General features: G+C 41.4%; 1 protein-coding gene across 27 annotated transcripts in view; it reads left to right on the top strand.

Moving 5' to 3' along the window:
• mapk8ip3 (mitogen-activated protein kinase 8 interacting protein 3) overlaps window positions 1-25,776 on the top strand; it is a 32,744-nt gene that overhangs the window by 4,451 nt on the left and 2,517 nt on the right. Inside the window, exons 2-33 of one of the 27 annotated variants that reach the window (XM_063471593.1) lie at window positions 796-916; window positions 1,708-1,778; window positions 3,640-3,731; window positions 5,237-5,260; window positions 6,864-6,909; window positions 7,705-7,933; window positions 8,072-8,174; window positions 8,386-8,504; window positions 9,325-9,336; window positions 9,851-9,868; window positions 11,918-11,975; window positions 12,191-12,343; window positions 12,649-12,706; window positions 13,447-13,598; window positions 13,919-13,975; window positions 14,065-14,235; window positions 14,807-14,933; window positions 16,234-16,284; window positions 17,583-17,672; window positions 19,097-19,249; window positions 20,386-20,448; window positions 20,588-20,753; window positions 20,902-21,099; window positions 21,184-21,367; window positions 21,523-21,642; window positions 21,927-22,007; window positions 22,131-22,198; window positions 22,695-22,843; window positions 22,947-23,118; window positions 23,218-23,331; window positions 24,970-25,008; window positions 25,453-25,617. In XM_063471593.1, the coding sequence (XP_063327663.1) occupies window positions 796-916; window positions 1,708-1,778; window positions 3,640-3,731; window positions 5,237-5,260; window positions 6,864-6,909; window positions 7,705-7,933; window positions 8,072-8,174; window positions 8,386-8,504; window positions 9,325-9,336; window positions 9,851-9,868; window positions 11,918-11,975; window positions 12,191-12,343; window positions 12,649-12,706; window positions 13,447-13,598; window positions 13,919-13,975; window positions 14,065-14,235; window positions 14,807-14,933; window positions 16,234-16,284; window positions 17,583-17,672; window positions 19,097-19,249; window positions 20,386-20,448; window positions 20,588-20,753; window positions 20,902-21,099; window positions 21,184-21,367; window positions 21,523-21,642; window positions 21,927-22,007; window positions 22,131-22,198; window positions 22,695-22,843; window positions 22,947-23,118; window positions 23,218-23,331; window positions 24,970-25,008; window positions 25,453-25,617 (3,424 nt within the window). Of the gene's footprint in view, window positions 1-795; window positions 917-1,707; window positions 1,779-3,639; window positions 3,732-5,236; window positions 5,261-6,860; window positions 7,006-7,704; window positions 7,934-8,071; window positions 8,175-8,385; window positions 8,505-9,324; window positions 9,337-9,850; window positions 9,869-11,917; window positions 11,976-12,190; window positions 12,344-12,648; window positions 12,707-13,446; window positions 13,599-13,918; window positions 13,976-14,064; window positions 14,236-14,773; window positions 14,934-16,233; window positions 16,285-17,582; window positions 17,673-19,096; window positions 19,250-20,385; window positions 20,449-20,587; window positions 20,754-20,901; window positions 21,100-21,183; window positions 21,368-21,522; window positions 21,643-21,926; window positions 22,008-22,130; window positions 22,199-22,694; window positions 22,844-22,946; window positions 23,119-23,217; window positions 23,332-24,969; window positions 25,009-25,452; window positions 25,618-25,776 lie in introns of all 27 variants that reach the window. The other 26 variants (XM_063471589.1, XM_063471573.1, XM_063471588.1 and 23 more) reach the window with 26 other exon arrangements.

Below are 25,776 nucleotides of genomic sequence, written 5' to 3'. Positions count from 1 at the left end.
GGAATTTCACATTCTCCTTCTGCTAAAGCTGCAAGGAGACTACAGCATTAGTGTTGTTTACTGTGCTGCGTGTTTCAGGGTGTGTTTTGCCACATTTTCGGTAATTCATTAAACTTGGTTAAATTCTTTTCAGTGACCTCTTCCCTGTAGCCGTGGAGATATTTCTACATGTGTCAATGACAAGTGTTGTTCACTCCCTGCAATTAATGCTTTAGGTACAGCATCAGCGCTGGTTGTATTTTCAGAGTGCTGTTGTGTTGCAGTGCTTGCTATTTTGTGTGGCGTGTATCTGCTGCACGTTGGTGTTTCCAAGGTCTGTCTGCAGTCAGAGGATTACCGTATTAAGACTTTGTGGACTTGTGGAAAAAAGGACGTCATTGTGAGCAGCTTTATTTAAAAAAATGGAACAGGCAGCATGGGGGGGGGGGAGTAGGCAGCTCTGTGTTTCTGCATGTATTGTGAGATAAATTTATTATACAGATCTGAAGGAGACAAACTGTGAAATACTTTTACCATAATACCCAGATACTACTGGCACATATAACCACATGTAAAGTGAGTTCAGTTTTCATTTTTTGACATGTGCACAAAAGCCCCGATATATCCTGAAACACACTGCTCTGAAGCTGATATGAACAATTATGTAATTCATAGACAATATGAAGTAAAATGATATGCTGTTTCCCTTCATATGAATTATAACAAAAATACTAATTTTATGTGACTTTTCACTTTTAGAAGAGTCTGTGAATTAATTTCTCAGTCTATTTTTTTCTCTTGTTTGCCTTTTATCAGAAATTTATTGAATTTGAGGATTCACTGGAGGCCGAGAAGAAGGACCTGCAGATACAGGTGGAGTTTTTGGAGCTACAGGGGAAACAGCTGGAGCTGAAGGCGAAGAACTATTCTGACCAGAGTGAGTGCGTAGACGTCATGTTATATGCTGTGCATAGGTGTAGGACACCTGGCTCAAAGGGTGACCCTTATACCGAAGGTTGTACTGCTTACTGCAGTGTCCTGGGTTTGAGTCCGCCCCAGGTTGTCCTCTGAAGGTCATCGTGCTCCCGCTTTTCTCCACTGCCTTCCTGTCTACACTACATGTGGCTGCTGAGGCTCGTTCAAAACACTGGAAATAGTGTTTAACAGCTGTGTGTATGTGTGTGTGTGTGTGTGTGTGTGTGTGTGTGTGTGTGTGTGTGTGTGTGTGTGTGTGTGTGTGTGTGTGTGTGTAAGAAGGAGGACAGCAGGAGAGATAACACAGAGGCTCCAGGATACATTTCCACTGTAGTTTTGAAGGGAAGGCGGAAAGAGAAGTAGACACGCTCAGGATGTATTTTTAGACTTTGGTTGATTTTGAAATGAAACACTGATTTTCTTTGCTGTACATTATGAATACAGGCATCCAGTTGGCTTAGGGGTTTATTTATTTGTATGTTTGCGGGGATCCACTGTACCTTTGTTTCTTTGTTTCTCCCCCAACGATTACTATATTAAATAGTGCAGCAATTTAAATACAAGCAGGCAAACATAAATGTGCAATCATTTCAATTTCATGACTTTGCACTGTCCTACTATGCGATCCAAAATGATACTTCATGTCCATTTAATTGGTGAAAGGTTATAAAGTGAGCTGGATGTCACGGCTGTTTAAATGTACTTTTGTTCTTGTTGCTCCTGAAGTTGATGTTGTGTCCGTCTGCTTCACAGTCACTCGGCTGGAAGAGCGAGAGTCAGACATGAAGAAAGAGTACAATGCTCTGCATCAGCGCCACACTGAGGTGAGCAAACCTTGGGCCCTCCTGTTAAATCACAAGAGTTAGATATTCTGCTGAACAATTACTCTTTTCTTATTTCTTATTAGATTTATATCGGCATAATCCACCAAGCATGCACACAGTCATTTCAAATATTCATGATATTAAGCTTAAATGATACAGCCATCATGAGCAATGTTACAGTAAAAGTTTTTTTGGTTTTCTAAAACTCAGAGTATCTAAATATGTAAGTGTAGTTAAAGGCTGAGCACGGACGTATTCAAAGCACTTTTGAGCCCCTCAGTCTAGTTATCCATTAATTTACAAAACACAGCGTGTAGTAGTTTATAGGTCAATCATTAAATAACTCTAATCCTTTTTATTGTCAATGTATTTATTTAAACAGGACGAAGTGGTTTAACATCTGTCATCTGTCTTTGCACTCATTTGAGTAACATCTTATTCTTAATCAATGGGGTTTAATATGATGTTGGCCCACCCTTTGCTGCTATAACAGCTTCACCTCTTCTGGGAAGAAGACTTCCACAAGTTTAGGAGTGTTTATGGGAATTTTTGACCATTATTCCCGAAGCACATTTGTGAGTTCAAACACTGACGAGGTCTGGTTCACAATCTCCGCTCTAATTTATCCCAAAGATTTTCTGTCGAGTTGAGGTCAGGACTGTGCATCCCAGTTGAGTTCTTCCACACCTAACTTCCTCATCCATATCTTTATGGAGCTTGCTTTGTGCAATGGTGCACAGTCATGTTCGAACAGGAAGGGACCATCTGGGACCCAAAACTGTTCCCTTAAAGTCGTTAGCATGAAGTTGGCCAAAATGTCTTGGTATGCTGAAGCATTAAGAGTTCGTTTCACCAGAACTAAGGGCCTGAGCCCAACTCCTGAAAAACATCCCAACACCTTTATCCCCACTCCACCAAGGTTTACACTTGGTACAGTGCAGTCAGACAAGTACCGTTGTCCTGGCAACCACCAAACCCAGACTCATCCATTGAATTGTCAGACAGTGAAGCGTGATTCGTCACTCCAGAGAACACATCTCAGCTGCTCTAGAGTCCAGTGGTGGTGTGCTTTAACACCACTGCATCCAACACTTTGCATTGCACTTGATGATGCAAGGCTTGGATGCAGCTGTTTCCATGGAACTGTTAACCACACATTGCTCTGAGCTAATCTGAAGGCCACATGAAGTCTGGAGTTCTTTAACGATTGAATCTGCAGAAAGTTGGCAACCTCTGCACACTATCTGCCTCTGCATCGGCTGACCCTGCTCTGAGTTCCTGTCATTCCCAATCGCTTCCACTTTGTTATAATACCACTAACAGCTGACTGTGGAATATTCAGTAGTGAGGAAATTTCATGTGTGGACTTGTTGCACAGGTGACATCCTATCACAGTACCACGCTGGATTTTACTGAGCTCCTGAGAACGACAGATTCTTTCACAAATATTTGTAGAAGCAGTCTGCATGCCTGGGTGCTTGATTTTTAAACACCTGTGAACATGGAAGTGATTGGAACACCTGAATTCAACAATCTGGAAGAGTGACTGAATACTTATGAATACTTAGCATTAGCACTACAGCATGGTACCAATATGGAGCATGAAACTGACGTTTATAGCTATTGCTAATTTTCAACTCTTATTCCTTTTTTGCTTTTACATTCACAATGCACAACATTTAGTTACATAACACCACAAGATACTATGAACAAAAGTACAATAAATAAATAAATAGTATAAAATATAGTGTAAGAAAGACAGATATTGTCTTCTACGCTACATCCATGCCCTCAGTCCAGATTGCCCTGTTCTCCGGTTGTTCTCAAAACAATTTTTTGTTCTTCATTTCTTGGATCACAGATGATTCAGACGTACGTCGAGCACATAGAGCGGTCCAAAATGCAGCAGGCGGGGAGTAACAGCCAATCAGAAGGCACCGGCTGTGGACGATCGTGAGTGTTTCGTTTTTTCTTTCATTTATATTCTGTGTGTGTGTAATTGTCATGCATTTTTCTGTGGATCTGAACTATTACCCCCCCCGTCGTGTTGTTGATGATGTTTTGCACAGATCTATCAGGCTTTTCGTGTTGCAGCACATTTCTTGTGTTGAAGCTGGCGCCGTTTGTCATCAGCCACGCTGAACAGCTGGTGTGTCCCGCTAACAGAGAGGAGAGGCGATGTGCAAACAGACACAACAGTCATTATAAAGCTCTGTGGAAAATAATTAGAAAAACAAAGGAAGTTTGACTTTAATGTGCCAGCTTGTCGTGTTGAGCCAGGACCAATCCCATGGGCTTGACAGCTAGAAGAGGAGCGGGACATCTGGTGTAGCTGCTGTATCTAAGCTCCAGATTAGTCACTTTTAGCAATACATCCACTAAATCATAAAATACCCACAGTGAAAGGCATGCAAGAAGTTTGCTCCAGACTTCTGATACTGTGAATAATTAATTGAGTAAATGATGAGCTTGCTTTTAGCAGTACCAATCTTTTAGTTTTAGTTTAGATTTTTTAGCCTATTTTTCCTGTAAAAGGTGTCAAACTGTGAGATTCTTGAAGTCTACCGAAAGATTGTAAAACCTTCACCTTCAGCTTGCGGTTTTTCTTTCTTTCCTTTTTTTTTAAACAGTGATATATTTGCAGGTTTTTAATTGAATCCATTTGTCCTTCTACAAGTGGATGTCCAATGTCAGTGGCTGCAAAATGAATCCAAAACATTATTGATTCAGCCCCGTGTTGAACAGTTGCAGAGATGGTCTCATGGTCATAATCTGCACCCTTTTTTCCCCCTTTTCCTTTTTTGGCATTTGCAAAGTTTTGATGCAACTTTATGTTAAGTATGCAGGAAAGGTTTCCCACTGATAACTTCCCTGTGACGATTATATCTGTGCTCCAGAGTCTGCTAAATCTTGTTGAAGGGTTGAAGTGAGAGAAGGGTTTGATTTGTAATTGTTCCAGAAGGTTTTCTTTTTCTTTCTGAACTAAACCAAACCTCCAGTATTGTCACTAGCTGCCATTTCTCCGAGGCTCTGATTGAGTTTGCTGTGTTTTTGTTGACTTTTGCTCAAAGCTTTCCATGCCACTGTGTATCGTGTATCTCTAAAGTCAATTCGGCTACAGTGTCTAATGAAAAGCATCTCAATCCTGCAAGTCTTCATCAACTGTGCTTATTACTGGAGAATGCATGAAGACAGTGTTATAGGTGGTTATAGGAGTCCTGCTGGGGTGTTCAGAATTAATAAAGTGAACATTTGATTATCTGAAGCAGTTTTAAAGACAAGACAGTGAAGATGCGCAGAAAAAACGAAACAAACTGTAGTTTAACTAAATGTGTAAAAGTGTGTGTTTGTTTGTGCGGTGTTATGCGTCATAGCATGTTCCTGTCTCCTGTCCTTCTCTAATCAGTGTCTGTCTTGTCTGTCTTGCTGGCTTGCTCTCTGTGCTGCTGTTTGCACAGTCAACGACACACATGGAGGAAAAGGTAAATCCAACATGATTCCTCGACTGCCTCGCTCCGCTTCCCTTGAGTCTGAATTAAAAATATCCCTCCCCTTATATTTGCTGCGCTTCCACACTTTATGGATGAAAGTATTCCCTAATGCACTTAATTTGCTAGTTACCGATGCTTTAAACATCTATTTATTATGTTGGATGCATCAGTGATGTTGTACTTCAATCTTAAATTAAGGACTAAGGAATGGATCAAGGGTCATGTTAAGCATATTTTCCCAATATCTCCCCCTACCTTCTCCTCTTTCTCCCTCATGTGTTTCTGCCAGTCAGTATGTCCCCCATCTGTCTGTCTGCCTGTCCTGCTTGTCTTTTGCTTTGTTAATGTTATATATAATTTTAAACATCAGGATCTGAGGTTGTTTTTTCTGAGGATGCTTTTTGTTGGATTAGTGAGATCAGTGCTCTCATGTCTGGACAGTAATTATGATGTTTAAACCAAAGGTTAGTGTAGCTTCACACAAACACATGGTGCAGCTAGTCTGGACCTTTCCAAAGGCAGCAACAAAGCCATAGCACATCTAAAACTCATTAGTTTATATGTACGGGGTTAAATCTATACAAAAGCCAAGTGTTAAACCACCAGTCTGTTGTTTTACCAGTTTTTGGAGGTCATGATGTGGAGCCTCTGCTACTAGCAAAAACAGTGGGTGGATTTTTTTGCCTGTGGACTGAAACAAAATAGCACTCTAAGCTAAGCTAACTGACAGCTTCACATTTAGTGTACAGAGACAGCAACAAAGAGTCATGAATGAGAGTGTGAGTGACTGTCTATAGCGGGGGTGTCAAACATAAGATACCGGGGCCAGAATCGGCCCAACAAAAACTCCAGTCTGGCCCATTGGATATGTTTGGAAACTGTGAAGGAGGGGAAAGATTTTGGACTAACTATATATTCATAGAGCTTTTTTTTAGGGCTTTTCCTACTGATAAAGACCTCCCCCAATGCCATTCATACTATTCTAAAGCAAACAAGTAAGAGTTAAACTATTAAAAGATAGAAACGTGTTAGCGCGGTTAGCTCGTTAATGCGTTGACGCTGTCCAGCCCACGCATGGGGCGATCCACGGTAACTCGTTAATAGAGATTTGCCGCGTTAATGCAGTTATGGCGTTAACGTCATTTTAAAGAGATTAACGCTGACAGCACTAGTTTTTTTAATGTTAATGATAGAAATGCATTTATGTTTAGGCATTTCAGCATTTCATCCTGTAGAAAAACTGAATTGAACTGTTGAAATTGTACTTCTTTTTCCTATATTTAAGATATCTCTGGATTTTTAAAGGTGCAGTAAAAAGGCTTTAAATTGACAAAGGGTTGAGTTTTCACTAGTATGATCAAAGTGAATTGCATGTGGCCACGATGTAAAATGAGTTTGACATTCTTGGGCTATAGTTTAACCCAGGCACAGACTTAAAAAACTGGTTTTGCTTTGCATTATATGCCTGCCAGAGTGAGCTCCAGCACTCCGGGGGGGGGGGGGGGGGGGGACGGGCATTGAAGATAATACACTGAAATAACCAAAAGGCAGTCTCACCTAATCTCCGCCACCTCTGTGTCTCCTTCTCCAGCAGCAAAGCAGAGCGCCCACCATCGTTGAGCCTGTACCCTGATGGCATGGTACGTGGGGGACTCGGGGGGGCTAGGATGATTCCCGGGAAAGACATCTGGCAGGTCAGCGAGCTCGGCCACTCTACCTTCAGCTCCGCCTACCAGGTGGGACAGAAAATGGCCCTGTCCTCCTCCCTCGACCATAATAGCAGCCTGGGGAGTGGAAAGGGGGAGAGGCTGGCAATACTGCTGCCGGCCACACCCACACGGACCACCTCCCCCCCACGCCTGCTTGTGTCACTTTTGAGGAAATAAATTTTGCATTGGAAATCTCGGGGTTTTTTTTAAATCTAATTAGTTAGGTATAAACGATATGTTGACCCAAGCAAGCAGGGACCGCCGTTAGATGTTTGTTTTTGGCTTCATGCAGTTTTTTCTTGTGTCTTTATTTTACTGTGGCGTTGTGAAGCTGCTTTTTGTGTCGTGTTTTAGTTTACGCTTTTACGCAAAGTTTAAGCTCATGTTTATTAATGTTCGTATAAACTGACAGCATACAGTGCTTCATATGTCATCCAAGGAAACCCAATTTCTTTGAACTCAGTGTGAAACACACAATTTAGAAGCAATTTTAATATACTCAATACAATTTAAATGAGTCAGCATAATTTTTTTATCCACAAGACTCTAATGTGTTTTGCCTTACATATTTAGCCCCGTCACTTTACCTATTTATAATCTTTACCTATATACCAAAATAAAATAGCAGAAAATTCCCAACTTTACAGTCAGAGAGCAAAGTAAGAGACATCCCCGGCCTTCTTTCATTGCACGATGCTTATATAATGTCATTTGTGTCTCACCAAGGAGGACGGATCAGAGTCGGACTCTGTGGCAGCCACACCCAGCAGCACAGGAAGTAAGTCCAACACACCCACCTCCTCTGTCCCGTCCGCCACAGTCACCCCCATCAACGAGAGCTTCCATGGGCACGACTTTGACGTCACGCGGCCTGGAAACCGCAGGAAAAGCGCTAAGCGTCTCAGCCGGAATATGGAGGTGCAGGTTTCCCAGGAAACCAGGAATGTCAGCATCGGTAAGAGGATGTCACTGAGCGTGTCCTCAGTTCAGAGGTTTGAAGTTACGCTGCATAAAATGTCAGTAGATTGCAGAGTTGCTCAGGGTCTTTCACAAAAACGTTCAGACAGCCACACTCGGTACTCTGCTCTTCCAGGTATGGGAAGCAGCGACGAGTGGTCCGAGTTTCAGGAACTCATCGATTCTACACCAGAGCTGGATATGTGTCTGGACCCCCGTATTTATGGAGGAGGAAACAGGTACAAGCAGCAGTGTTGCTGTTTTAAGCACACAGTGTAAAAGGATATCAACATCCATGTTTTCCTGTCAAAACAAAGACAGAAACAGATCTAGAAATCCTTTAGGTGGTCAGAGCTTTGATGGATTAGTCCTGCGTGTCAACAGCATTATATTATATATTTATTAAATAAATAAATATATGAAAAATAAATGTGTTTTCATGTGTTTCAGCCCCTCCCAGGGCATAGTTAACGAGGCCTTCGGCATCAACACAGACTCTCTCTACCACGAGATCAAAGATGCCAAGTCAGACATCATTGGGGATGTGGATGCAGGTGCTGAGCTGCTAGGTAAGAACAGGATTCTGGTTTCAGTATGTTTTGATATATTCATTATTGACACCCTAATCCAAGAGCCCTAAAGCCTGAAAGATAAATCATTTTCCCATGAAAGTGCAATGCTGGTCAGCAGCACATGATTTACTTCAAAGGAGATACTTGAAAACAAATAAAAGCGCCATCTTCACCTCGTCCTCCCGGGGTGACTTTTACTATAAGCTAACAGGCCAATATGCCATGTTATTGCACTCTAAATAGAGAAAATAAGGGCAGATGCATGTGCTGTGCGCGCGTGTTACACAGAGCCAGCATTTGTATTTTCTTTGCACTGCAGGCTCCGAGCTCCATGCGAGGCTGTGCGAATCTCCCGCTGCACTAACTTTACATTCTTTGTCTTGCATGGGGCGCTGCAGCACACATCTGCATCACCACACAGTCATCCTAAAAACAACACAATCTCACACCCCGGCTCCAGCTGCACATCCATGCACTTTTTCTTTCATTGTTTGTCTTTGTTATACTTTGCTCTTGTTTTTACAGCAGTTTTAGGGGCAGAGGAACAGAAAATGGAGCAGATTTGAACAGATGTTTTTGTCACTTATGTTCACATTAATCAGTTTAGATGCCCACTATCGCACACACCCCATTTTGGGCTTATTCACACTGGGAGATTCTGGGAGATTTTGTGTATCAGTATTGACTCACTATCCCTGAGTTTTATGTTACAGAAGCAGGAAGCGCACTCTGACCCCGTCTCCTTGTCCATCTGTTAACCTCTCACCCATTTCCTTTTTTTCCCCCTTTTATGTGCTTCTGCCGGTGACACCCATAGGCGAGTTCTCAGGTGTGTATCTGAACACACGTTGGTTGGTATTGTTTTCTCTTAACTCTCTCAACTCCTCTCTACTTTCCAAAATCCACTTTTAAAAGTAGATGCTAATCAGTGGATATAATTGATAACAAAGTAACTTTGGAGTTATTGTGATGCTATGCTAGTAGATGACAAGTGTCAATTAGCAAGCAGTGCAGTGGTTTAGTTCTAATACGTTGAGGTAGCGGTGAAATAACAGTTAATATTTTATTTTTATAATATTTTATTACTACAAGCCATCCCTGTTTAATTTTCAGTGAGGTTTTCAGTGGTGGGTCCTTTCAGTGGGTCTTTCTAATAGATTTGATGATATAAAGGTCAGATTGTCCTTTGGTTCTGTAGCCATGCCTAAAATCCAAATCAATAAATGCTTATCAGCGTCTTCTCTCCTCTCTTCCCGTTCTTCCTTTTCTTTTTTCCATCTCTAATCTTCACCCTTTCCTCTTTTCTCTCGTCTCCTTTTCTTCTCTCCTTGTTTTGCTTCCAGTCCCTGATGATTTCTTAGGTAAGGCGCCCCATGCCTGCGCTCACATTTGCTTTAGCTTTCACATCCCTCTGTTTGTTTATGTTATGTGGCTTCTTATTTATATTTTCTTTCATTTTTTTATACCTCATATGTCTGAAATGTTATCGTCCTTCGGTAATTGCAGTAAATCTTTCGGACATTACAGAACATTAAAATAATCCAGTGTTAAAGAGATGTTGCAGAGCTCTTATTAAACTAAATACTAAATGTATATATAGTGGAAGACATAATAACAAAAGAGAGTCAGGCAATGATAACAAATTAAGAAATGCATGAGCTCAAAAGCGGTCATGTGATAAAGAAAGTTTTCATATGACTGTGTGCAGTTCTAAAGAACTATGTGATTCAATCACCCTGTGATTCAGTGGGAATTAAGAGGGTCAGTAGCTGCCAAGCAAATGCACTTGACTAACTGATCATCGGCAAATGTGAGCGCCTCCATCAAAGCAGAGGTTTTTGCAGTTTGCTGGTCTGGAGGAACGCTAAGGAGGAAAGACATCAACGATGATCTTCGAGATGTAAATGTTGATGCCCAACAATCAGGGAAAGGTTAAAAGGTCATTTCCAAACAACTTAAGGTTCCTCATTCTACAGTGAGATGAAAACATTCAAGACAGATGCCAATCTTCCCATGAGTGAATGTCTCAGGAAATTCTATAGGCGTCTATAGGCATGTTAAGTATTACTGTTAATGACAGTAAAATTAGAAGAAGACTGAACAAGTATGGAGATACTTTCTCATATTGCACAGCACCAACAACTCATACCAGCTGTCAAGCACGGTGGTGGAGGGGTGATGTTTTGGGCTTGTTTCGCAGCCTAGGCACCGTAAAGTCATTGAGTCAACCATGAACCAAAATATTCTACAGTCAAGTGTGAAGCATCTGTCAGACGGCTCAAACGGGGTCATGGCATAGTGATTCCAAGCGCAGTAGCAAATCTATAACAGAATGGCTGAAAAAGTAAAGAATGAAGGTGTTGCAATGAACCAGCTGTGCATAAACAAATCCTCACAAATTTCGATGTCCTGAAGCAACGTTGTAAAAGAGAGTAGGCCAAAAATCCTCCACATAGATGTGAGAGACTATCATACAGAAACCAGTTAATTCAAGTTATTGCTGTTAAAAGTTTTTCTACTGAATCATGGGGTCTGCTTAGTTTTTTCACAGGTCTGCATCGAATGATGTGTAAACTTTCTTTTTTTTCTTCAGGCTGAAATTCTTTAATTAATTTTAGCTCATTTTAAATTCGCTGTCAGAAGTGTTAAAACATGACATCCTGATACTGAGGAGTTATTTTTCCATCCCTGCAGTCACATCACACACCACAACATAAAACTTATACTTTTAATCCTTGAGCCCTTTACTGCAGTTTATAATATAATCCACTAAATGTAAACACCTATAAAGACCCATCGGCGTTTTTGTTTTGCTTGTTTTTGATGCGTTCTCATGTCTCAGAGTTTCTCTGAGTCGATGTGAGCTTTGCTTATGTTGCACATTGCTTTTGCTTCCATGTTTTTTTTGTTTATTTTTCAGTTCATTTTGGGCAATAACATCGATAAATAGAATTGAATTTTCAAAACAATGACGTGTTTATGCTTGATAACACTAATACTATAATCATTAAAAGATGAACCCTGAATTTTAAACATTTTGCAACTAGTTTGGATTTTGTGTTCAAGGTGAAAATAACCTACTTTACTCTGTCTACATTCAAGACATAAATAATAAGAACAATGAGTTATTTTTAAGATTTCTCAGTATGTTTCCAACATTTTACAGATAAATCCTTTGTTAGCTTGACTTCTCCTTGTTGTTAATAGTAGAGCTTCAATCATTAATAACTTATTAAACCTCTTATATGAAAACTCATTCTTTGTCCCACACTTACTTTGGTTTGCCTTGAAAGCAGCGTTACCACATAAATGGTTTTCTCATCAATCAGTCGATTGAATAGATCGACTTATGAATAAATTATGATTTTTGTTGTGGGGGAGTAACAGTGATGTGAATGTGATTGTTTCAGGGATGAGCAAGGAGTGGGAGAACATGCTGGCAGAGAACAAACAGCTCTTACAGACCAAGTAAGAGACTCAGTGAAGCCTAATATGTGCCTGATGATGCTAATGTCACACCCTTTCTCCATTTCATTCAAAGGAAACGCTGAAAGATTTGTTTTTAGTATTGAGACACTTGATCATGGTTACCTCCTGTTTTCTTATACAACATGTTCTGTGACAATGTGAAATTGCAGCTTGTAGTTTCCCACTACATCCCCTTTCTGTCCTTTGCTTGGCAGAAATGCTCTAAATATTGTCAAAAATGACCTTATTGCCAAAGTGGACGAGCTGTCGGGGGAGAGGGAGGTACTGAGGGAGGAGCTGGAGGCGGTGAGACAGTCAAAGAACAAGGTGGATGCCAGAATCAAGGAACTCGAAGAAGAACTCAAGAGGTAAAAATAGCAACGAATGTTGGAGTTCTTGCACAGACACAGGATGCTGTGCTTGCTTTTGTGTAATTTAAACTTTAATAGGTTTTTTCACATAACACCTACCTTTAAGATCATCAATAAAACAATAAAATCAACCTGCAGCAACAGAAATGATTAAAATGATCTAATGAGACATGCCGACATCTAACTGTTGTATATCTGTTAGCTAATAAGCATCTTTAGGCCTTTATTGAGTTTAAATGTTATTATTTAGTGCTTCTCTTGGAGGAGTATGTAATCTCTGTCTTTTTGTTTGTTGGCTGCAGGTTACGAGCAGAGGCTCTGGGGGCTTCTCGGGACTCCAAGGATGAAGTTGGTGATGATGTGAGTAGAACTGCCCCTGCCTCAGGCTGAACTACTGATGTGTTCATGTCTCTATAAAAATATGAGAAGCAGAATAGAAAGTCTTCAGCCACATGTTAGCTTTCAGACTGAAATGTCTAGTACTGGTTTGGACACCTTATCCTCTCAGATCTGTCTTATTACTTCGTGGCACATATTCACCAAAGTGCTGGAAACATTCCTTAGAGATTTTGCTCCATATTGACGTGACAACATCACACAGTTGCTGCAGATTTGTCGGCTGCACAACCGTGCACCACCAGCACCAGCGTTACCCAGGATGGATCCATGCTTTCATGTTGTTTACACCAAATTCTGACCCCACCATCCAAATGTTGCAGGACAAATTGAGACAGTAGAACAGTCAAAGTTTTTCCAATAGTAAACAAACTAGCTTTTCTGCTCTACTGGAGCACTCTGTACAACAATCCTCATTCACCCTTATATACAAGCACTTTTTGAAGTACTGTTCCTATCACCTTCTCTTTTTTGGACCATTCTCTGTAAAACTTGGAGATGATCATGTGAGAAAATCCCAGTAGATCAGCACTTTCTCAAATACAGCAATGCGATTGGTTGAATAGATATTTGTGTTAACAAGCAGTTGATTGGGTGTACCTAATAAAGTGGCCAGTGCATGCATATGCAACAGATTAGTTTTAGGCTGATGTAGAGAGGGATTTCCAAATTAACACCAGGTCTCTGTTCTCTCATGTGACCAGTTTTCATCGCCAATGCAAGACGGCGACATGACAATGACCCAGCGGCGGCGATTTACCCGGATGGAGATGGCCCGGGTGCTGATGGAGAGAAACCAGTACAAAGAGAGACTGATGGAGCTGCAGGAGGCCGTACGGTGGACAGAGATGATCAGGTAGACTTGAGAGAACAGGAAGTGAAATGCTTCTGGGCTTAAAGTCAACACACTAAGTTTTCCCTAAATGTGAACCTACTGTGTCAGTACTGCTTTGAATATCTTGTTTTTCTGAGGTGGTTTTTTCTGAGTGGCATCATTTTTTTTACGGCATTTTTAACTGTTTTTATTCAATTTTTGTCATTTTCTTATACTTTCTTATACTTTTTCACTTCATGTGCCCTATTTATAATGTTATTCAAAAGTGTTATATTATAGTACTATAAATAACTTTTATAAGTAGTCTTATTATTTTAATTTCATCTCTCTTTCCCCCTCAGAGCATCCCGTGAGAATCCTCCCATCCAAGAGAAGAAGAAGTCTACCATCTGGCAATTGTGAGATTCTGCTTTTAATCAGCTTTATATAGTGATATAAAAGAAAAAGAAATATCCTAAGCAAATTTCTCTTTCTGTCCATCTTCTAGCTTCGCACGTCTCTTCAGCTCATCATCCAGCCCGCCACCCGTCAAGCGGCCGTTCTACAACGTCAACATCCATTACAAATCTCCCTCACCGGCCGGTTTCCCTCAGAGACGTAGCCACACCATGTGTCAGATCTCCACCTCCAACCGTACCCTGGAGTTCTTCCCTGAAGAGTGAGCGGCGGCTGAACTTCCCCACATCACGCATCACACTAAACCCCCACACTTATCTGCTAAACACTCGCTGCTCGCTCGCTTGTGGCCACTTGCAGAAAGTTTGCGTATATTATCAGCAGAGAGATGTGTTTTTAAATGCTTCCAATAGAGATTGCTTATTTTGGTCTTGACGTGCCATTCAGGTGCATTACACCTTTTGGTACAAGTGCAGCTCAGACCTCTTTTATTTCCCCTTAAATGCAGTTTTTTGACCACAAATGTTTGTCTGGTAAAGACACAAAAGCCACAAAAACACCAACCTCCCAATCACACAGACACAGAAGCCTCCAATTTTCTTCTTTTATGTCTTAAAACACTAAACTGCACGTTACTTTTAGTCATTTTAGAAGATTGCTTGGCAGTAGTTATTGCACTTGCTTTTACTTGCCTTCTCTTCTTCATCTCTTCTTCTCTCTGTCTCCTGCTGCTGGCTGGCCAGGCTGCTAACGCTTCGCTTTTTTCTTCTCTTCCCTTCCCTGCCTCCCGCTTCTTCCAGACTGGCCAGTAACGGTGTTGCGTCTCTCCTCAGTGACTCGGCGATGTTGGCCCGCCGAGAGCAACGCCGTGAACAGTACCGGCAGGTTCGTGAGCACGTGCGCCGTGATGACGGCATCATGCAGACCTGCGGCTGGAGCGTGCCATCTCGATTCAAACAGGTACCCAGAGTTCTGTCTGTGCGAACAAGAAAACACACATGAGGAGAAACATAAGATTTTAACAAAGCATTGACTGCCAAGAGGGTGAATACTTAAGTGCGTTCAAAATAATTTTTTAAAATCCTTTGTAAAGTTGTGAAAAACTCCAGATTCCATATTATCTCCAAATTAAATGAGAGTGACAATTACTCAATGGGTTTGAATGAATTTCTTAGTAGTCCTTAATTACGTGTGCTACTAAAATTTCGGTAAAACCAATATTCAAAGTCCCAGAAGTTTGATTCTGTTCATCCGGACGTAGCGTCTTTAGTCGGGGAAACGTTTTGTCACTTGGATGTGTGAACAGAATCAACTTTCTGGGATTTCCTTACCTGGATGACTGATGACTGAGCATGCATCAAGACAGTCTATGAAGTCATTTCTGAACCTTTGAACAGCTACTTGATCTTATTTGAAACTATACATCCCCCTTTTTTTAATGCTAATTCTTATATGTGAAAGTGGAGGGCATTGAGCATTATTCTGTCAGTGAGAGAAGATTTCATTCAGTGATTTTAAATTTGCTTACCCAAGCTTCAAAGTGAAATTATCACTGGTTGGCCCTACCTGGCATTTGTATAAACAGGAAATAAAAGTATGCAAAAGCCAGTGAGAACATGTAATCCTTTTGTAGTTTGTCTGCTAATACATGCAGCGCTGTTTAAAGTTACCCAAAAGAAGTAAACGAGACGGTTGGAAATATTTTCAGCTGTGGTTTAAACACATTTGGTACTTTAGTCAAGCATGACTGACTCATAGCTGAACTAGCTAACAAACTACCTGTTTACTGACATGATGGAAAAATATCTGCTCACTGGATATTTCCTCTTTTTATGGCCACATTCTGTAAACCTTAGAGTTGGTTGTGTGGGAAAATCCCAGTAGATCATCGGTTTGTGAAATGCTCAGATCAGCTCATCTGGCAACCATGTCTAAATGCATAAATGTACAAAGATCCTGACATGTGGAAACAGGTGTACCTAATAAAGTGGCCAGTGAGAGTATCAGGATATACTTTTGCATATAATTGTTAGAGGAATCGGTTTATTCTGGATTCTGGCTTTTATGAGGTTTGCTGATTTTAAAACTGATCAGCACGGAGACGAGCCGACAACCCTCAGTGTTTGATTTTAAGCATGAGCAGCATGGAAGCGTGCTTTCAATTTCGGCCAGCGGACTTTAAGGTTGACTCTGTGCAGCTTGAAGGCCAGAGGGCAGAAGGTGCTGGTAGGCAGGTGGCTCTAACTCTGGTCTCCCACAGACTGGTGGTCAGACGGACAGCGCTCAGGACAGCCCGCTGAAGAGGCAGCAGGCAAGTGAGACCGACAGAGTGCCAGCATGCGCCTTTATGGCTTCCTCTCCCTTTTAACCTTCCAACCAAAGCTCTGACCCCTAGACAGCAGCGGACAGCTAATAGCAGAGGAAAGACGTGCAGATACTTAAGAAAGACTTTTATTTTGAGCACTCCAAGTGAAGGCTTTTAACAAAAAGACTATTCTGTGAGGAAAAGGTTGCCACTGTAAAGTACATTTACTGTTCCTCTGGAAATGCATGAATAGTTTTGTTTTTCAGCATGATGCAAATCAGAAAAGGCTGTATTTCGAAAACATACACATGTTACACACCTTGCTCTTTGATGAAGGCCTTCCTGTGGAGTTTATTCCATCTGATCTGCTCTCCCTCTGCTAGTGGTGTTGCAACCTTTTAACCTTTAACCTCTGTCTGTCTCAACCTGCCCTACTTAACATATGGATGTTACTCCTGTGCATTATCTCAGTATCTTAAAGGAAAAATCCACTTGGAAAAATACTCACAGTCACTAAGTCATTAGGCAGAGTTTTGTCAAGATGTCTCATTTTACCCCTTTTGCTAACAGAATTCTATCAATATATTATGATTTTTCAAGTAGAGCTACAAAAGTTAGCAGCCGTGTAAAGATTATACTTCGGGTAGAGAGCTGCACTGTTTTGCACCTGTGTATATTTACTGTGCCAGTCATTTCACCTCCTTATAGAGGTGTTATGCTTTAACTAAGTGGTGAAACGCTTTTTCCCTAAAATGATGTGTCTCACCTCATGCATAATGCACACGCTCTCTGGGGACAGCCCTGCGGCATCCTGGGAAAAACAGGAAACTGAAAAAGGAGTTGAGATTGTGTTAGCCCCCTGTAATGCCAAGTGTTTTATATTTTATACATTAGATTTTTAGACATCAACATCATCATTGTGATTTTTTTAACAAACTTTGAGCAATAAATTACACAAAAATGCCAGATGTAGCAAGATTTATACAACTTAAAAGTCATGTATGCAAACTGATATTTCATATCTTTTAAAAAACGTTTCTCTATAGGTTCAAAAAAACCTCCCATTTTTAAAAATTTTTAATTTTCTGGCAATTATTTCATGGTTCAGGCTTTACAGGGTTGCAGATAGGAGAGAAGCAGTGGAGTTTTCCTTTAATGCTTGCTGTGTATGTGCTGTACGTGTTTACAGCACATTCACAAACTGGGAATGTTTTCGTTTTCTTCAGTGTCCGGTAAAACTGGAGACCAGATGATAATTCACTGCTTTTGCTTTTCTCCTGACAAATTCCCACCTGTGCTTTTAGACAACCAATGAGAAAGAGGATAACCGCATGAAGAATGTCCCCGTCCCAGTTTACTGTCGCCCGCTGGTGGAGAAGGATCCCAACAGGAAGGTGGGAGAAAATCAGGAGGGACGAGGGTTTTCTGTGAAAAAACAAAAAACACCTCAGATTTGTTGTTAAATGTCTTTTTGTTTAGGTTTTGTAGAAATATTACCACTAACCATGTGACATTAACTTGTCTGCCGTTTTGGACATATGACAACCATGGTGAATAAGACCCCAGTCACAGAGGCCCTGAGACTGCTCTGTGACCATCTGGCAACCATTTGTAAAGGAACAATGATTGTTGGTTGCTGGAGGTTGATGGCATTCTTGGGGAAATTTATTTTCTAGTGACTTGCCCATGAAGCACACAGGTCACACAAACCAAGAATAGACTTTTCAGTAAAGGAGATCTCGAGACATGTTGTATCTCGTAATTAACCGTTTGTAATGATCAATACTGGAGGGAAAACAAATGAGAATGAATATGAAAAACTTCAAATGTGAAAGTCTAGCTGTGCAAAAGCAGAAAGTGGACTCCAGAGACATAATGTGAACTTAAAATCAACCTTTAATGCTGATCACTCAGAGGAATAACGAAAAACTTGAAACATTCTGCACATTCAGAAACTAGGTAAGTATTTAAGTTGAACAGAAGGCAGAGAGACACACAGCTATGGTGGAGGACACGACAAAGAGCTGAAGAAAACTGAGGACTTAAATACACACGAGGTAAAAGAGAGCGCGGAAACAGCCGGGGGGAAATAAAACACAGGTGAACAGAATCTAACTAAGGAGATGAGAGACTAGCAAAACTAAACAGGAAACATAAACACTGAGACTCAGAATAGGACATATGAACATTAAACAGGCATCATCTAAAGAAGAACTGAGAACTAAGAAAGAATATAACAGAACTCAGAAGCACTAGGAAATAATATTGTACATAATAGACTAAATATAGAACTAGAGCACAAATCACATTTAAGAATCAAAAGAATACATCATGAACTCCACATCACTCAAAAGCCTGGCTCATGACCCAAAGTCACATGGCTATACAGATTATTTTGCCCTGAAAACATTTTCTAGCATTTTTGTCACAATTTGTTTGTGTTTCTTTTCTGCTATCTCACTGCAAGCGACATTTTCATGAGGAGCTGGTGACAGCTGGTGTTCAGTCACTGCCAATCAAATATGATCAGCCCACACTCACAGAGTCATCATAAAGCACTTGAGCTGAATTTCTCTGTGCTAAACTCTGTCATTCATGCACTCCACTTGTTTAGCTATAAATAATTATTCTATCTGAAGTTGACATCATAAGACCCAAATTATGACTCTTGCACTGGGAGCCACATTAAGCCTCCAAATCATTTTTAAAAAGGTCACTGTTGCAGGCATCTGCTTGCTTTTAGAAACCACATATATTAATATAATATGTATATATGTATTTATTATGCCTGTGTGTCTGTGTGTGCACATGTGTGTAGCTTTGGTGTGCAGCAGGAGTGGACTTGACAGGATGGAGAGTCAGCAGCCAGGAGACATCGGAGAAAGCACCAGCGCTCAGCACCGACCCTCTGCACGCTGAGGAGAACGGAGCTGATAAGAAGAAGAACCACACGTCTCCCGAGAAGAGGAAGGTCGAGCAACTAAGAAACCAATCTGCAGCTGATTACAGCTCGCTTTCAAAACAGGCATTCATGTTGGCTAACGCAGAACACTATAAGTTAATATGTGCAAGGATTATCCTCAGTCGTTTAGAGTATGTCTAAAAATACTTCTGCTGGTGCTGGTTTCGCTCACCGAGTAGACAAAGTGATCTATATTCTATAAAGCTAATGCAGAGGCCTGGGTGCATATGTGCAGTGAGGCCATTTACTGGATGTCTTTCGCCATGTTTCCTGTCTTCCTGTCTAAAAAAAAATGTTTAGATGCATTTAACTGCTCAAACGATTCTAGATAGCATACACGAGTCATGGCTGTGTGCAAATTTAATTCTGCTTAGAAGGATTAAGTGAAGTATCTGTCCAGCAGCCGTTGTAGGAGCAGGCTGAGTTATCCAAATACTAATGAATGGTGCTTCAGTGCTTCCTTTACTGACCCATCGTTTATGAAACAAAAAGAAATAAAAGCATCTCAAAGCCTCAGATCTGCCTCACTGGACAGCTTTGGAAAATGTGGAAGACTATTTAAATTGGGTCTTTTAACTGTATTTTTACAGTTTTACATCTTTTTCTACTGATACAGACCTGAGACCATAAGTACTTAAGTAATACAAAAACAGTTAAATGACAGAAAAGTTCCTATTTTTTCACCACATACTATAGAAATATTTGTGTTTTTTACAATAAGTTAAAAAAGGGTGGTGCATGTGGCTCACATCCCTGTCCTAAGGGCTTCTTAGAGCACTGAGTCAATGGGCACATGTGCTGCTGTTTGGAAACAAGCCACACCTCCTGTTCAGGGTGGAGAGGACTTTCCCCCTTTGAACACCTACTTGGTGTAACTGAGTGATTTCTATCATATTTCATGTCTGCTGTATTTGAAGAATCCAAATCTATTCTAATTATCATTAAGGGTCCAGGGGAGGTCGTCACATGTCGTCTTTACGAGGGGAAAAAGTTAAACCAGAGCTTGTTGTTTCATGTTGCTATTCTAGGAAAATGTATAACACAGCTGGTCAGCAATGAAGTGATATTTTCTACTGGGTTTTCCATGTTTATCTAATGTGCAGAGTAAAGAAGGAAAGTGTCTAAGATGCCATTTTTGTTGTCAGGTATTGAGACGTAGTTTAACAACAGCAGGTCCACATTATCCACATCACGTTAAGCATCCCAGTGTAAGTGCAGCACCAGGCTTCTCTTCTGTGAGATTTCCTCGTGACGTTTTCCACCATAATCAGGGAAAAGTGATCATTTAAAGACATCTGTGCTCTTTCTCCTTGTCATCTTTGTCTCCTCTTTCCTTTGCTCCCTCAGTCAAAGGAGCTCCAGGAAACAGACACAATGAGCAGTCGAGTGTGGATCCTCACCAGCACCCACTCTGCCAGCAAGGTGGTCATCATCGATGCCAACCAGCCCGGCTCACTGGTTGACCAGTTCAATGTCTGCAATGCCCATGTACTCTGCATCTCCAGCGTGCCAGGTGAGAGTGGAAGTGCTGCTTTTTTAGATGTTCGAACATGCGACTGCCTACAACTTCTTGTTGCTTTGTGGTAAATGTTGGGTTTCTTGCATTTTCATATGTTAAAGTGTACCTGTGTGTCTGTCTGTGGGTGTGTGCCTGTGCACAGCTGCCAGCGAGAACGACTATCCAGCTGGAGAGATCGTGTTGGATCCAGGTGAAGGTGGAGCAGGGGGAGGAGAGGACACCGGCAGCGTGGAGGGCATGTTGGCCGGCATCACTCTCGTCGGCTGCGCCACCAACTGCAGCGTTGCACGTAGCAACTGTTCCTCTCGCACAGATACGCCAATTATGGACAAAGGACAAGGTGGGCGCATGATAGATACCCCTTCACTCATGAACTGTTAAGGAAAGTGAGAGGTGTGGATGTCATAGTGTCATTTTGCTTTAGCTCCCACTGCTCCACCAATGAATGGGAAGATTCACCCAGCCCAATCAGCCGAGGAAGCCACGGAGGCCACAGAAGTTCCCGAGTCAACGGCCAGCAACACAGAAATGAGATCTGGACCTCCGGGACCGTTTACTGAGCACGTCTTCACTGATCCTCAGCCTCGTCCAGCAGATGCCTCTGATAGGTAGGAGGTCAAAGTCTGACAAGTCCTCAGGATTGTCTAGGATAAATTAAATGGCACGTTATTAGACAAGGGAAGGAAACAGTTACTGTAAGCATGCCATCAAAAGTGGATCAACTTCCCTGTTTGGAACCTGAAAGTCTGAATTTTCCACACAGGAGCTCAGGCCAGTCCAAGGAGGAAACATCACACCCTCCAGAGTCAGAGGATGGAGGTGATGAGACCAAAAACTACACCAGCGTGGCCCCCACCATGTGGCTCGGGGCCCAGAATGGCTGGTGAGTCACTCACAACGTCTGCTGAAGCCTCACAGTGTCCACTATTACAGCAGTTTATGGCGTTTTTCAGCATTTTTAACCCTGGGAAAATTAGAGTCATTAGAGTCAATTAGAGTAAGTTCAAGCTTAAATCAACATTTGATGAATGATTTTTGATAAACATAACAGCTTTACAATTACTTTATCCTTTATCCTTGTGCCTTCCAGCTAAAAAACACATAAATCTTGTGCATCTTATAGTTTCTGTGAGCTCGGGAGTAACCAGATTCTGTTTTTCCTTCCAGGCTTTATGTCCACTCAGCTGTGGGAAACTGGAAGAAATGTCTCCACTCCATCAAACTTAAAGACTCAGTGCTCAGTCTGGTGTAAGAAGAAGAAAAAGAAATCAATGCATCTCTTATTTTTATATGTAGTTTTAAGCAGAGTCAAGGATTTTATTTTTATGAGTTTCAGTTTGTCCAGCTATCTCCATCTCCTTGTAATTGCAGGCATGTGAAAGGCCGCGTGCTGGTTGCCCTCGCTGATGGGACACTCGCGATATTCCACAGATCGGAGGGTAATTGAACTTTAACAGAGACACCAGACATTAGTCTGTTAGGGGAAGTTATGATTGCAGGTGGAATTGGAGCGTTGCCACCAGTTCAATGTGCGTGTACAGTCAAACTCAAACATAGAGAAAGCAGTCAATAAATGACTCCATTAATAAGTTAATATGACACAAAAGGCACCAAAATGCACATTAGAAAGGAATGTAGGGACGATTTAATTTATATGTATGTTTATTTACCTTTGTATTAATTCTTCCATAAATTGATTTTATATAAATAAATAGCCCCAACCCACAGTATTATTGTTAGCTAGGTTAGCCCGGCAGCTCAGGTCTTGAGAAATCTCTTGTCTGAGATTCATCAATTGTCTAACAGGCTGTGATTCAAAGTGTTTCAAGAGGACAGTTTCAGGGACGGTCCCTTTATTTGCCCCATTTAATGAAGCAGAGATGTGCAAAAACTCACAGAAACACATTTAGCAAATGTGTGTGTTTCTGTCATCAGATGGCCAGTGGGATTTGTCCAACTACCACCTCATGGACCTCGGCCGACCTCATCACTCCATCCGCTGCATGGCCGTCGTCCACGACAAAGTGTGGTGCGGCTACAAGAACAAGATCCACGTCATTCAGCCAAAGAGCATGCAGATAGAGGTGAGGCACGAGCCCGCTGTCGCATCGTTGTGCTGAAGAGAAGTCGTGTTATTGTTAGTTGTAATAATATAATAAACACCACTAAATCCTTTCTGTTTGGCAGAAGTCCTTCGATGCCCACCCTCGGAGGGAGAGTCAGGTACGGCAGCTAGCCTGGATTGGCGATGGAGTCTGGGTGTCGATCCGACTGGATTCAACCTTGCGTCTCTACCATGCGCACACGCACCAGCACCTCCAGGATGTAGACATAGAGCCATACGTCAGCAAGATGCTGGGTGAGTTTATCTTAGTTTGTTTTGTGAAGCATGATGTTTCACTTTTGGAGATGCATGTGATCTGTCCAACGTCCCACTCACTCTGGTTGTGTCTTGTAGGTACCGGCAAGCTGGGATTCTCTTTTGTGCGAATCACAGCGCTTCTGATTGGTGGAAATCGTCTTTGGGTCGGGACTGGAAACGGTGTCATCATCTCCATCCCACTGACAGAGAGTATGAGTCTTTTTTCTTTATTTTTTGGTGCCTAAAGGATCAGAGGTGATTATTTGTCATAAATACTTGAAGTTTTAGGTGGTTTACACAGCAGAATATCTGGATAACTGTCAGCAAATGTTTGTTACATTTGATGCACGGGACCAGGCTCCCAAAGGATACAGACACAGGTGTACAGTTCATAAAGTTGGCTTTATTTTACCCTCCAAAATGTTAAAAGGTAAATCAAAAACACAACAGCACTTTACAAAATAAAGGAAGACAAAGGAAGAACTTACAAACTGACCAAATGGGCACAACTTGACTTATATTACTCATGGAGCAAGCCATTATAAACACAAAGGGAGGTAATAACCATACTCACTACAAAGAAACCCTGCCCACGCTATCAAAAGCAGATGTTTAATCCACTTGTTAGGCATCTCCATGCAAACCAGCTCCACCCTCAGCTATAAGCAGTATCAAACATTTACGTAGTCGCTGTGACCTCACCCACTGCTTTTAAACTGCATTTTTAAAATTCAACTTTTAAAGGGTTTTTTTTGTTTTGTTTTTTAACCTAATGAGGTTGAAGTGATGGAGTCCTAATTTATCAGCTTCCCCATGGTGTAACACAGACACCCATACTAGATAATTAAACACTAGGACTTTAACTCACCAAAACCTCTGCAATGATCTGAACCACACAGACATGAGTTCAATAATCCATTAGAAAGGGACAACTCCCAATCAATCACACATAACACCATGATCATAATCATCAAAATATACTTTATTTACTTTATTTATCCCAAAGGAAATGATCCTGATGGTTCTAAAAAAACAAATCCATGGATTCTGAGTATCTCTAAATCAGTCCACAGAAGCCAAAACATTTATTTTATACCAGGCTGTAAACATGCTTTTATAGCCTGGTATAAAGAGCCTCAACAGCCCACAAAACAAATTCAAGCATAGACAACCTATCAGGAACTAATATAATTAGCTCAATTATATTGAGCTAATTACTTCAAATGCAAAATACGCTCATAATGAAATTGATTTTGCAAGTTTCAAGTTAAGGACAGCCTCGTGAGATGATGATTTTAAGTAGCCGACTTCCTAAAGTCTGACTTGCATGCGCTCCAAAATCTGTGTCCTTTTCAATCATGCTGCTACGATTGGTGGTAAGTGGCTCCTAAGTGGTCTCAGCCAGTTCTTTTTGTAATAAACAGGCAGGACTGGAGCAGCACAGAGGTTACGCAAAAGACAGAGAAAAAAAGAGTGTAATTGAAATTTAGATGACAGTGAACGAAGACAAACAAACTGAATGTATGCTGAATCTGAAGCTCAGCAGGTAGGACTACAGTAAACTTAACATGAACCCAATCTTGTCAAATGTTCTCCGTAAAGGAAATTCATTAGGTGGCCGAATTTGGCTCATTTGTCCACACAAACACTCTCCGCTACCGTAGCATTCTTTATCCGTCTCTTTAGTTTCCCTCTTCTTCTCCCCATCAGCTCCCCAACTTTCTCCACCTTCTGTTTTTCTTTGCTTCCCTCTGTGGTTTCACCCCTTTCACAAACTCTCCGTCGTAACTGTTACTGTTGCTGTGCTCTTTCTCCCGCTCTCCCTCCACTCTCCTCCGCCTCCCGTAGCGGTGGTCCTTCACCGGGGACAGCTCCTGGGTTTGAGGGGTAAGTGGGAGCGCTCCTAACCTCCTTTTCACCCGGTCGAGCCTCCGTGTCTCCTGATACAACATATCGCATGCTGTTAAACTTTGTCTGCTATGTGCTTATTCTACAAGGGTACGTGTTCAACTCTTTCAGCAGTGCAACAGTTTAGCTGAAGGTCACAGAATACACTGTGTGCAAGGATTTCACAGTTTGCTGAACTTTAAAAGCAGCTTTTTACTTGGGATTTGTTTTGCATGTCTATGATTTGTTTATTTTTATGCGTAACAAATCCATTGCATGCAGCGGGCGTCTTTTAGCGAGCTGAGATTTTTTTTCAAAAATCCTTTGTTTTCAGTTGATCTGTGGAAAATTAATTTTTATTTGATTATGTCATGCTACCGAATGTGATTTGTTCACAAACACAGGTTACTCATGTACTCTTACCCTTTACTTTCTCTCTATCAGCAAATAAGGTGTCACCTACATCTTCTGGCGGGGTGATCCATGTGTACGGCGACGATGGCTCTGAGAAGAGCAGCGGCAGCTTCATCCCCTACTGCTCAATGGCACAGGCCCAACTCTGTTTCCATGGACACCGTGATGCTGTCAAGTTCTTCGTCTCTGTGCCGGGTAGGCCTGAATCTCTGTTCCCTTTAATTCTGAATTTTAAATGGACTGTGCACTAATAGGCATGTTTAAATTTGCACGTCTTGTCTTAAATGTTAAAAGACACATATCTAGACATCACAAATCTGTGATAATACTGTTCCATTGCTCTCAAAATGTTAG

This window comes from Pelmatolapia mariae, linkage group LG4, assembly GCF_036321145.2.
Source record: "Pelmatolapia mariae isolate MD_Pm_ZW linkage group LG4, Pm_UMD_F_2, whole genome shotgun sequence".
In the NCBI taxonomy this organism is placed as follows: domain Eukaryota; kingdom Metazoa; phylum Chordata; class Actinopteri; order Cichliformes; family Cichlidae; genus Pelmatolapia; species Pelmatolapia mariae.
Note: the sequence above shows the minus strand (reverse complement) of the source record. Positions and strands in the feature narration are given on the sequence as shown.